This window comes from Vipera berus (assembly GCF_964194415.1).
Source record: "Vipera berus genome assembly, chromosome: 2".
Classification (NCBI taxonomy): Eukaryota; Metazoa; Chordata; class Lepidosauria; order Squamata; family Viperidae; genus Vipera; species Vipera berus.
In genome coordinates, this window is record NC_138203.1 from 235472711 (window position 1) to 235485964 (window position 13254).

Sequence of the window (13254 nt, forward strand, 5' to 3'; positions counted from 1 at the left end):
TGTCCATATCCATGTATATGAGGAATGGGGAGATGCATGCTTACTTAAAATTACAGCTATGCTGAATGCTGGATAATAGTGGCATTCTATCCAGAAATCATTCTCAGCTTAATTCTGAGGCTCAAACGTTTTGTCTTTGTTGCTTTCTCAAAAGAGAAGACAGTTCTCTTCCATGGAGCATTTGGGCACTATGAAGGTATCTCTGTGGGTGAGGGAGAGAATTTGTTGTGGTCCCTTCCACATGACACTGTCTTTCGGGGTTTATTTTGAGTTGTTACGGTTTTTATATACTAAGCTGTTCAGAGTCACTGGAGTTGGGTGGCCTAAAATTTTGAAATACAAATAAATCAAGCTGCCTCTTTGGTTCATTTTTTTCTTGTTTTTTTTTTTTGGGGGGGGGGGTAAGGCTTTTTTACTTAGGTACTGCCTTTATTTTGTGGAAAGTGGGAGGATTAATAGGTTTGGTATTTATGGTGGTTTTATATTTTTGATTCCTATAAAAGCTTTGCTTCGTTTTGATGATGTAATATATAAATAAAATGATATTCCTATGTAATGAGCATAATATACCCTGAAAGCATCACCATAAAAATATTTCTATTATGCTAATCGATTGGCCAATGGAAAAGATTAAGTTGCTGTTAAAATACAAGGATGGAACATTTAGATAACACTGAATACATTCACCAATTTAGATGGCTGCCAAACTCAACACTAAAAATAGGCTTTTTCTGGTTCTAGAAATTTCTTATTTATCCTTTAATTTGGTATTTTCCATTTACACGTCTTTGTTTGCTGGTCATTTTCTTCATTATAAGCCAAGAATATTGTTATTATTTTTATGTCATAATAAGATTTTCTTGAATGATTTTTTTATATCAACATTTATTCCAGGAAGGACCAAATTGGATGATTCTTGGACACTTTTGACTGTAGCCAAATATAGTGTTAATCTGTTGTTTTTTATTTCATTAAAATATCCTGAATTTGGTTTCTTCTCATTTTTCATCAGTAAAATCAGATGAGATGTTTTCTCTCTTTAAAGGCCTTGACCATTTGAGTTTCTTTCTCTTTTTAACTTTTTAAACTTTTTTAACCCCTTTCTTTCTGGAGTCTCGCCTTTTGAAGACTCGGCTTCAGGCATCCATTTTGCTTGCAAAGTATATAGTTTGTGAATCATGCTAATAGTAATATATTAAGAACTACACAATTCCGTATAGCATTCCCTAGAGGATTTTTAAAGTTCCTATTAAGCAAACCAAATGAAGTTAGTTAGATAAATGGAATACTACAGGAACAGCAAATTTTCTGGCTCTCTCTCTCTCTCTCTCTCTCTCTCTCTCTCTCCCTCCCTCCCTCCCTCCCTCCCTCCCTCCCTTCCTCCACACACACACATTCTTCGGTAAAGAGATTCACTCGATCCATGGTTTCAAGGTTGGGGTAGATAAATCCCGGTTTGTTTCAAGAAACCGGGGTGGTTTATGAGCCTATAGATTTTAGACTTTGCATCTTGTTTTGCTTCCTCGGTTCCCACGAAGCCCGAAACTCTTTTTTTTCCCCCTCTGGTTTCTGCCCAACTGTCAACTCGTGGTAAAACAAACAAACAAACAGAAAGACCTTGCCTCTGGTTCCTGAGGAAATAAAAAGTTGAGGCGAGAAGTGGAGAACATTCCCTTCTTCGTTGAAAGCTGAAAGCAAACGCGCTGCAAAATTCGTTCATCCTCATCCTCTTCCTCTTCCTCATCCTCATCCTCATCCTCTCTCTCTCTCTCTCTCTCTCTCTCTCTCTCTCTCTCTCTCTCTCTCTCTCATGATGTTAAAGCCAAAAATGATATACTCACCTTCAACGCAGGAATTTCCACATTGTCCCCAATATTAACTGAGCCTGAAAGAATAGTTCCTGTCATCACAGTGCCTTGGCCCTTAATGGAAAAACAGTGGTCAATGGCCATAAGGAATGATCCTGAAGGATCTCTTGTTGGTATATAAGCCTCTGACTTTAGGACCTAAAAGCAAAAGAAAATGAGACCTGTATATTGACAAAATGTCACATAAGACACAAAGAAATGAAGAGAAAAGGTATGTGATTGATTTCACCACGGCATAGCTTTCTGTTGCAACAAGACTGGAACAGTCCAAGGTCAGATAAATTGTTTGCACTGCCCAGGAGGTGCAGACATAGCAGCAGCAACAACTGGATTTGATTTTCTGCCTTAAAGTTTTGATGCAGTGCAATCAGCCTGGTTAGCAAAATATATCACAGAAATGTTTCTGCCAGCACGTATGCAGATACAGCGGCAATAACTATTTGTAACTCTGGGGAAGAAAGGATGCGTACTAGTTCTCAGAATGTACATACATAATTAAAAGGTCAAAATGCAGAAATTTTTTTTTACTCTCCTTTATTTTTACAACTTTGTCTAATAGAAAAATTATGGCAAGTTTTTGAAGAACAATAAAGGCACACTGACAATTGAAGGTTCATTTTCCATTAGCTCTATCCAGAAATCACTAAGAATAAGCAGCTGGAGAAGAAAAAAAGTTTCAGGAAGAAGGGGTATGAGAAGCTCAAGATCAGTCAGTAGCAGTATGAGAAGCTGGAGAAGTACCAAGACCTGAAGGAGGAACTGGAGAATGTGTAGAAAGTAAATGCCAAAATGGCTCCACTGGTGTGACAGGAGCACCTAGAGCTGTAGATCACATCAAGACCGGCTGTAAGCTGTGGGCATATACTGGTCCAGCATCTGACTTTTTAAAATATAAACAGTGCTGTGCTCCAATGGTTAAATGACCTAGACATTGGCATTTTTAACATTTATATTTTATTGACTTCTGCTAATCGAGATAATCTAGATGAAATATGTTAATATATATTGCTAGTCCATGTTTTATATGCCACACACTAAATAAATAATAATAATAATAATAATAATAGAGCTGAAATCCCAGGAACGACTCTCTCTCCAGAGCTCTCTATCCAGAAGAGTGCAGTGCTAGGAACATTAAAACACTGCACAGAACCCACAAACTCCCAGGCCTCTGATAGAGGATCCGGGATTGAAGAAGATACATACCAGCCACCTACTTTCTTCCTTCAGGCCCTGTATTTATCTGGCTTCTCATACACTTTCTCCCTGATGTTGCTGTCACTTGGCACAGCTAAATCTATCACCACCAGATGTTAGTGCACACAATGCCAGCTGCTTGGTTGTGTTGTTCAGTATATGCTGTTTCTGCCTGCATCTTACACCCTATCACTATGTGTTGGACCGTCTCTGAGGCATCTCTGCTTCTATGGATCTGGTGCATAGTGCCTGTTCTTATGCTGATTTAATCAGTGTCTCAGTGCTGTCTTTTAAGTTTAATTCAGCCCTTTCTAATCATTGGTAGGATTTCCCAGTTTTTGCCACCTCAATTATCTGTGAATGCTGTGTAGTTCTACAAACCTGCTGTAAATGCATCAAGCCATGATCCATTTACCAGTCTCAGCTCTCGCTCAAGAAATGAAGATATAGAAGACTCATTTGCAAAACTGAACAAAGAAAAGTTCAATTCTATACATTATCTAAGAACAAGGCCTACTAAAATCAGTGGAGCTTATTTCCGAGTAGGCATATATGAAAACAAAAGGCAAATTAAGACAGAAGGAATTTCAGAGTAGGTATATAATTATGATGCAGTATCCAAAATCCCAACAACAAGAATATCAGAAATCAAGATGTAATTAATACAAGCTATACTTATTCTGTGCTGACTGTATACAGGTTGTTCTTGATTTACAACCATTCATTTGAAGTTACGATGGCATTGAAAAAGCAACTTATGACTGTTCTTCACAATTACAACTATCGCAGTGCCCTTATGGTCACATGGTCAAAATTTGGGCCCTTGACAACTGGCATGTATTTATGATGGTTGCAGCATTCCAAGGACACGCGATTGCCATTTGTGACCTTATCAGTGGCTTCTGATAAGCAATTTCTATTTGGTTTATATATTTATTGTGTTGTTTTTATGATGTGCACTTCCCCGAGTCAATTGGTATTGGTGGCATCTAAATGGAATAAGATGAATAAATAAATTGCATGGCCTTCTACCACTCTATTATCAACAGAGTGTTTACCAATCCACTGAACTAGGATTCTGATTATTCCTGCAGCCTTGAGCCATTACATAATATTAATAACATTAGCATTTTTATGATACATACCTCAATTAATTCCGAAACTCCAATTGGAGTCACAGTTTCTGGAGCTTCTGGACCACCAGGTTTTGCTGCAACAGAAACTATAGGACATCCATGGAACCTGGTCCAAAAAAAGAATCCATCTATGAGACCAGTTGTATAATAAAGTTACAACTCAGACATTTCCTAGTGTGGTTTACATAACATCACTATTTTATTAAATTTGAATCTACCCCTAGCAATAATTTAACAAGAACAATAATTTAACTAGTTTCTAAATTGTTTTAAAAATGAAAGAGGCATAACTGGAAATAATACAGCTTTGAATGACCCCCAACTACTGAAGTTCTGAAAGGCTCAGGTGAAGCCTTTATATGGAGGCTTTCATATTTCTTGTGGATAGACTAGTAGCCTCCTGTAATCCTGGCTCCAAAATAATAGAAGGATAATCTAATGTCTCAGACTGCTTTTTTACTTTCACCAGCATAATTAAGCTATTACCTAGACAAGTTTGTTACTTTCCTATTTTCTTCATGGTGCTGAGGAAATTCAGCTATAGGAACTCAATCACTTCAACACTGAAAAAATGTTCTTAATGCTAAACTAACATTTATTCCAGGCATATTTTGTTAAACAAGCCAGAGTCAAATTACCAATAAGCCAAATAAATTACAGCTTATCTGATCAGTATCTGGCTTACCAGTCATCTTTTAGGCCGATATCATAAGGTATCTCAGATGCCCTAGCAGAAATAAATGATCAGAAAGGCATGGAAGTCTCCTCAGAAATCTTCAACAGCTCTTAACATATCCATAGAAGTTGTTTTCTATTTCTATGTTTCCTAATAATTGAAGTTTTTTGAGTGAAATATTAGGGAAATAATTTCCCTAAGTAAATTTCCAAAATAGTGCATTATTATTATTATTATTTAAAAAAAAACATTTGAGGAATATATGGAAGAATATCAAATGGTACAAATTTCCCCAGCAAAACATCATTTTCAAAAATAGTTTAACCTAACTACTTAGTTTAAGTTTTGCTATTTCTAACAGTAATATATTTAAATTCACTTTATTCATTTAAGTTACATCATTTACATAATACTTAATACATCATTGAGTATTATCAACACTAGGTAAGTTATTGACTCCTGGACATTATTGAAATTGTACAGAAAAAGTGATGTTGGCATTGTTACAATAAGTACTAACAAAGTGCCTTAAGAACATGCTCAACAAGAAGTTTAACTGATAAACCAAATCACAAGTACTTTTTATGAGTTGAAAAGAGGAGATGGAGAGAGAAAGAAGTCTATTGTCAGGGAGAATTAGCAGAAAAGAAGAAATTCAGACAAAATAAGTGCCTTTTAACCTGAGAAGGGGCCTTCTTTAAGGCACAATATCCTTACACCTCTGTGAAATGGATATGGGATTGAAGGGGCCCCTGAAAAGAAATCAGGAAGAATCCAGAATTTCAAGTCAAACACAAGTATATAAGTAGCTACACCTTTACTTCAAAAGAAAACATTGGCAGAATTTAGTAATGACTATTTTCCAGACCTTGTTAAGAATGTCACTACTATTAATTGAAAAAATGAACCATACATACAGCTGAATATATTCAAGCCTGATCAAAGCCAACGTCACTGATATGAAAAACTGAATGACAACACATGGCATGAAACAGAATGCTGCCGAGGTCAACTCCAAGGTTGCAGCTACATTCCAATTGAATTGAAATTATTTTCTAAATCTATCAAATCTGGCATAAACATCTGCCAATCAGAAATTATTTTGGGTCATGGAGCAAATTAGGGCATTAAAGTAATAAGGGGGTTAAACCTTACTGTACCAGTGCCCACACGGAGCCTATAGTTGAGGAATCTATAATCTCTGTTAGTCTTATAAATGTACATTTCTTCACATCCTACATATTTCTTTTTCCAGCACAGCCATGGTTCTCCCACATCTCTGTTCCTTCGGGTACTATCTGGATGGCAATTGTGCTGTTAGTGCCTGGACTTCAAAGGGAACGGATACCATTAGTATAATGAATTGTTCCTCCTTCTCGTATCCCCTATTCCACCCAAAATCTGCTGTGGAACGTTGAAGGATCCTTGGGTAGAGCCAAAAATCTATGATTGATACAAAGGGTGGACAATTCTTGCTGCATATGCAACAGAATATAGATAGTCCTTGAACTTACGACCAGTTGCTTTATGACTGTTTGAAATTATGATAGGGCAGAACTGGGTGTCATAAAATCTCATGTGACTGCATTTCAGGTGCTGTGCAAAAAATATTTTCTTTTCCCTTTTCTAAGTCTTCATCCAATCAATTTCATTTAGATACTTTTGGTTTTAGTATTTTGAGATAAAAAATAATTAATTATCCCTATACACTTTCTCCTCACCACAAATAATTTTGTAAATTGCAATCATGTCCCCACCCTGCATCATTTTTCTCACATGCTGATGTTTTCTCATAAGAAATTTTAGAGCTGCTTGGTCACTTCGGTTGCACTCGTCTATACTTTTTCCCGCTCTCTTATATCCTTTTTCAAAAACTCTACACAATATTTCAGATATACACAGTCCATAAAGGCAACATTATAAAGTTTATTTTCAATTTTTCTAATTATTGTAATCTAGAATTTGCTTTTTCATAGCAGTTCAATATCTTTGACGTACCCATTATAATTCCAAGATATTTTTCCTAGTCAGATAGAAATAGCTCACATGCCAGCAATGTATACCCGAACTTATTTTTGTTCCAATTACATCACTTTACATTTATTTAACCTGAATCATATGTGTGATTTATTTCACTATTCATTTAAAAAAAGTTTCTTTGGCTTTTTCCATCCTGATATCAACTGCAAACTTGGTTAGCTGATTGTATGTTAGTCAAGATCATTTATAAATAATTTAAAAAGCACTGGTTCTAATTCATATCCTTGAAGAATGTTGCTCTTACTTCTCTCCACTGGAAAAATTGCCCATTATTTCTGTTCTTTATTTTCTGATTTTTAAACTAGGTAGCCACGTTTAACACCCATTGGTTCAGCAACCATTCGAACTTGCAATGGTGCCAAACAAGTGGCACTTATGACAAACCTCAAAGTTCCAACCATCACTATGATCCATCCCCATAGTGATTATATCAGGGGTGTCAAACTCAATTTCATTGAGGGCCGCATCAGCATTGCGGTTGCCCTCAGGGGGCCGGGTGGGCGTGGCCTACTGGGTGGGCGTGGCTAGTGTGTGTGTGGCCTACTGGGTGGGCATGGCCAGCTCTACATCGTTCGCATCAAGGGTGCCTATGGGGGCCTGGGCAGGAGTGGGACAGATCTGAGGGTCTCTGGCAGAAGGAGGGTCTCTGGGCCAGGGCCAAGGCAGTGGGGGCCGTTCCTTCACTGTTTCCAGGATGGCTTCGCGGGCCGCATGAAACCACTTCGCGGGCCGGATCAGGCCCCCGGGCCTTGTGTTTGACATGTCTGGATTATATCATTGTGATCCAGGTACTCAGCAAGTGGACTGGCTTTCTGAACATAGCAGTGTCTGGTAATTACATGCTCACAATTTGTGACCTTCCCCACTGGCTTTCCACAAGCTAAATCAATAGGGAAGTAGGCAAGAAGTCAGAATTTGCAATCACATGAAGTCCTCACTTAAACAATGGGAACCAGGGACTCCCAAACTGCTGTTGCTATGCGGCATAGTCACTGGACATTGCACTTTAAGACAGCATCACTTATTGATAGCCATTCAAGGTTTTGGTTATGGTCTTTAAGTCCTTACATGGCATGGGTCCGGAGTACCTCGGGGACCACCTGCTGCCGGCGTCAACTTCCCTCTGCCCTGTGCATTCCCACAGAGAGGGCCTCCTCAGGGTGCCTCCGGTCAGAGAAGGGCCTTCTCTGTGGGCACTCCGGCTTTATGGAACCAACTGCCGGTTGAGCTCCGGACGGCACCGAACCTTCGCTCCTTCCGGCGCGGTCTGAAGACCCATTTATTTGAACAAGCTGGCCTGGCCTGATGGGGGGCGTCAGGGTTTTTAATGGGTTTTTATACTGCTACTGTTTTTATCTGGTCAATTGTTTAATTCTTTTTTAATTTTTGTATTTTCTATTTATATATGCCCTGTTCACCGCCCTGAGTCCTTCGGGAGAAGGGTGGTATATAAATTTAATAAAATAAATAAATAAATAAATTCCAGTCCCGATTATCACTGTTAGGCAAGAACAGTACACAAATGAACAGCTTATTCCTTGATCACAAAATTTATTTAAACATCTTTCATGAATAACTTCAGTAATAAACTTTAGAAAGTGTAAGTATAGGAGGTCAACCTTCATTTCTATTTCAGTTGACAATCTCAAAAAAAAAACAACCTCTAGAATGTGAGGAGAGTTAACCTTTCATCAAGACTTCTTCCTCTATTCTACCTGATAAAAGCTATCTACTCCTTTGTAGAAGAGGAGGGGGTGTCAGATACAGCACAAAAGAGGAGTGTCACAAAGACAATAGGTGTCTCCCCCCCTCACTTTTACCTGTGTTCCAAACCACAATTGATTCAACTTCTAACAGATTATCTTTGAACAACTATGGCTTTCAACAACAACAAAATGTCTACCACCTTATCTGACTAACACATTCAATTTAAAGTTTTCAAGGAATTTCATGAAAAACTCCTAAATGGCATAGAAAAAAGGAATGAGAGTAAGGCAACTCGTATTATGTAAGCAGGTTGGGCAGGTTACTTACTTAGTATTTTCAAGGGTCTTATGCATTTTCTTCACCATCTTGTCAATGGCAGCTTGTCGCTTACCCTCTGGAAGAAGGTCAATTTTGTTCAAAACCACTATCATCTTTTGGCACGCAATCTGTCCAATCACCAAGCACTCTGCTGATTGAGTCTGCATTCCTTTAGTTATATCTATCACAAGCATCATCAAGTCAATAATCTGAGCACCTGAAAGAAAGTAACAAATTTGTAGGAATCAAAACACCATTAACATGTAATCGTGAATGTGGTGGTGAATGTTTCTTCTAACTCTTAATAGTTTTATTTAGAAAAATATGGTTTGGAAAAGACTGTATAGGTAACCCTTTGAGGTGTTTGGACATTCTATTCCAAAATTAGGACAAAATTAATCAAAATAAAAAAGCAAAAGTCTAAGTCAAAACTCTAAAAATCAAGATTCTGAATTTGACATAAAGGTCTAGTCTACAAAGAAAACATCAGAAGTGCAAGCTTTTTAGAATACCTTACTATATATCAGAATCTATTTTGCTGTGTTAGTTTTATTAAAACATTTTAATTCATATGGACATATTAGAATTACTTACTGTATTTTCCGGTGTATAAGACGACTGGGCGTATAAGACGACCCCCAACTTTTGAGATGATTTTCATGGGTTAAAGTCTTATACGCCGGAAAATACGAGTAAGTAGGAAGTCAGGGCTGCTTCTCAATTAGGTGAAGGTTTATCAAGAGCTTTTGGCCTCGAGATCAGCTTTACTCTGCCTCGCCTAAACCTCGTCTCCTCTCGCGTTGGCGCCCCTTCTACTTCAGCCACACGCGCTGGCTGTTTCGGCCAGGAGCGACGAGCATTGTGGCCCAACACTTCGGGGAGGCACCAGGTCTGAAAGAAGGCGGTTCTTTCCATAGGTTAGTTAATGAACAGGGCGGCGGAGGAGTGGGAGGGGAAAGAAACGGGCTCAGCCCTGCGCCGCAAGTTTAAGATTCACACACACCCCCTCCCCAAGGCCGCCTTCTACTTCAGGGCAGAGGGGCGACCCCGGGCTGCTGAAGCCCCAGCGCCAGCTTTCCGCTGCGGTCTGCTTGTCGCAATTCCCGAGCTGCGCCTTCCCAGGCGAGTGTTGCTGTAGGTTTGCCGCGGCACCACAGCCTGAAGTCAAACTCCCAGAGTCAGGTGAAGCTTAGCTCTGCACGAACATGTCAGGTCGGCCTCCACCTGGCTTCCCGCGCTCCCTTGAGCTCTCGTGCTCGCGGAGCGCCAGCGGCTCGGCGCACGCTTAACTCCCGCTCCCTTCCAAAAAAAAAAGGGCTGCTGCCGTAGGACGCCGGTAAGCTGGAGCCTCTGCCTTGGTTGGGCTGGTCGGTTTATTTATGAGGAGGTTGTCTTTTGCCATTCTCGAGCGCTGGATTTGTCCGTTTCCACTAACGTCTCTGCTCCCGAGGATTTACTATTTTCTGGTGTATAAGGCGACTGGGCGTATAAGACGACCCCCAACTTTTGAGAAGATTTTCATGCGTTAAAAAGTCGTCTTATACGCCGGAAAATACGGTATCAGTTTTAACAGACCATCTAGTTTGGATGTAAATATTTTCATAAGTTATGCAAGAAACTTATGATACTCTGTTCCAAACTCATGTTGTTCCTTCTCTCCTTAGCACGCTATAATTAACTAGGAAGTCTTCAATTAACAATAGCTTATTATATCCACAATGGAAAATTATGAACAGATTCAAAATAGACCATAATCTTAAATCAATCAGAAATAGTTAGAAACGATAGTAAATTCAAAGGTTCCTATCATGAGAGCTTTATGAGTTCACTGGGAAAAATCCAACACACAGCACACCAAAAATCCAACTATGATACATACAGTTTGGTATTTGTGCAAGAACTCCGAGTTGATTTTTTTTATGATCCATTTGTCATTTTTCTTGTCTATCAAGAGTCTTGATTCTCTTCATCTCATGATTCAGATTCTTACTCTGAAGAAGCTGCCCCAGCTGAACCAGTGGAATGTCAGCCTCAGAAGATACCAAGCTAGGCATTTATCTGGAAGCTATCAGGAATCTATCAATCTATCAAGGGAAGTATATCATCTCCCAAAGTACAAAGTGCAAAGATCAAAGACATGGCAGAGAGGCTTGGGGAAGAAATCGTGGTGGTGCAGTGATTAGAATGCAATATTGCAGGCTAACTCATTGCTCACTGCCAGGAGTTTAATTCTGTCTGGCTCAAGGTGGACTCAGCCTTCCATCCTTCTGAGGTCGGTAAAATGAGGACCCAGATTGTTGGGGGCAATACACTGACTCTGTAAACCACTTACAGAGGGCTGTAAAAACACTATGAAGTGGTATATAAGCGGCATATAAGTCTAAGCGCTATCGCTATTATCCAACTAATCAAGTCCACTGATTATTATACCTTTGTCCTCTTTCATGCTGGGATGAACAATACAACAAAAAAGAGCCTGAAAAAAAAATCAAATGTCTAGGCCAGGGGTAGGCAACCTCGGCTCTTTTATGACTCATGGACTTCAACTCCCAGAATTCCTGAGCCAGGCTGACTCAGGAATTCTGGGAGTTGAAGTCCATGAGTCATAAAAGAGCCGAGGTTGCCTACCCCTGGTCTAGGCAGAAAGGCAAAAGACGTAGGAGCACAGGCGGTGTTTTCATCCATGCTTCCAAAGCATGATCAATATCCAATGAAGTAATGGAGGATTTTAGAGATAAACTATTGGTTCAACAGATGTTGCTGTCAAGATGTTTGGATTTGTAGACTACAGTCTACACTATCTCCATGTTGGCCTTTGGCAAGAGATGGACTCCACCTCACAAGAATTGGGGAAAATGTATTTGGAAGACATCTCAATAGGGTCTATTTTCTCTGACAAGCTGAGGGACAAAAAGGACAAGTATAAAAATATCTTCAAACTTCAAGGACAGTCAAAAAAGCTAAGGCTCGCAATTCAAAAATCAAATGAGTTAACAATATCAACAACAATATTAATCAAAAATCCTCTAGATTAACAGACTGAAATGTTCCTTCTACATACCAAACAGAAACATAATTTTTCTTTTTCTTTTTTTTATTGAAAAGTTTTAAAATACATTTTATCTTTAACAATCCCCCCCTCCCCCCCTACCTATCCCTCCCTACCCCTCCCCCCCTTTCCCCCCTCCCAGTAACCAGACGATATCTTTTACCTTCATGCATCACCACCAATCCGACTGGAATCTCCCATCTGAACTTAATATCACGTTGCTTAAGTTCCTGTACAAGAAATGCAAAATCTTTCCTTCTCCTTAAAATCTTTGGAGGAATCTCTTTTAGAACCAGGACTTCTTGCTCAGCAACCACAACTTTAGTATCATAAGCAGCTTGAATAACTTCATCTCTAGTTGCTCTCTTTGTAAAATAGACCACCACATCTCTAGGTAGCTTCCTCTGCCTTGCAATCCATGAATTTACATGAAAAATTTTATCCATGCATCCCTCTATTTCAGATGCTGGCTGGCCCAATACTGCTTCCAAAGCCTCAGAAATCAGCTGCTTTAAGTCTTCTTTAGGATTCTCTTTTAAGCCCCTGATTCTAATAGCATACTGCATCTGATGGTACTGGACAAGGCTCAATTCTCCGTCCATTTTATCCCTTAAATTTTCATTCTCCAGTACCTTTACTTCTAATATAGAGTTCTTTTGACTAAGATCCTCCACTTTTTCATCCAAACGTTGCACACATTCAGCCACGCTTTCCACTGTAGACAAAATGTCTACCCTCATTGCACTAAACTTCTCTTCCATCCTCTCCTCCATTACATTAAACTTCTCTTCCATCCTCTCCTCCAATTTCTCCAGTTTCTCCCCCAGCTTTGCCATCTTATCATCCATCATTTCTGACATTACCTGGGATTGCTTTACAAAGGCATCTTGTAAGTCCTTAAGCGTCAATGCCACAGGAGGTGCAGGAGGAAGCAAAGCTTGCAACGATGTCTGTTGCACCGGGGAAGTTCCCGCACTCCGAAGAACTTTAGAGGAAGATTTAGCCGCCATCTTTCCCCACTTTCACATGTTGCGTACTTTCACTTTAAGGCTATAAAGTCCATTGAGCTAGGGAGTAAAAATAAAAATCCTCTTCACCTTGACCTCCTGTACCGCTCTGCCTGCTCCTTATTACTCCAAAGTCTTTCCTTCTGGCAGGAGTGGTCGCAAACGGCTGGCTCTGCTCCAAAAATCCCGGAGCAGAGACGCTGAGCAGCTCGGAGCAACCCAGGCTGCGGGGGGGGCTCAATCCTTCAGCCGCCCA

At 39.6% G+C, this 13254-nt stretch overlaps 1 protein-coding gene across 5 annotated transcripts in view; it reads right to left on the minus strand.

Annotated features, from left to right (window-relative positions):
• EEFSEC (eukaryotic elongation factor, selenocysteine-tRNA specific) overlaps positions 1-13254 on the minus strand; it is a 170752-nt gene that overhangs the window by 111397 nt on the left and 46101 nt on the right. For all 5 annotated transcript variants that reach the window (XM_081317729.1, XM_081317731.1, XM_081317730.1 and 2 more), the window contains exons 2-4: positions 8952-9159; positions 4211-4307; positions 1842-2006 (exon numbers count right to left, since the gene is read on the minus strand). In XM_081317729.1, the coding sequence (XP_081173855.1) occupies positions 1842-2006; positions 4211-4307; positions 8952-9159 (470 nt within the window). The remainder of the gene's footprint in view (positions 1-1841; positions 2007-4210; positions 4308-8951; positions 9160-13254) is intronic.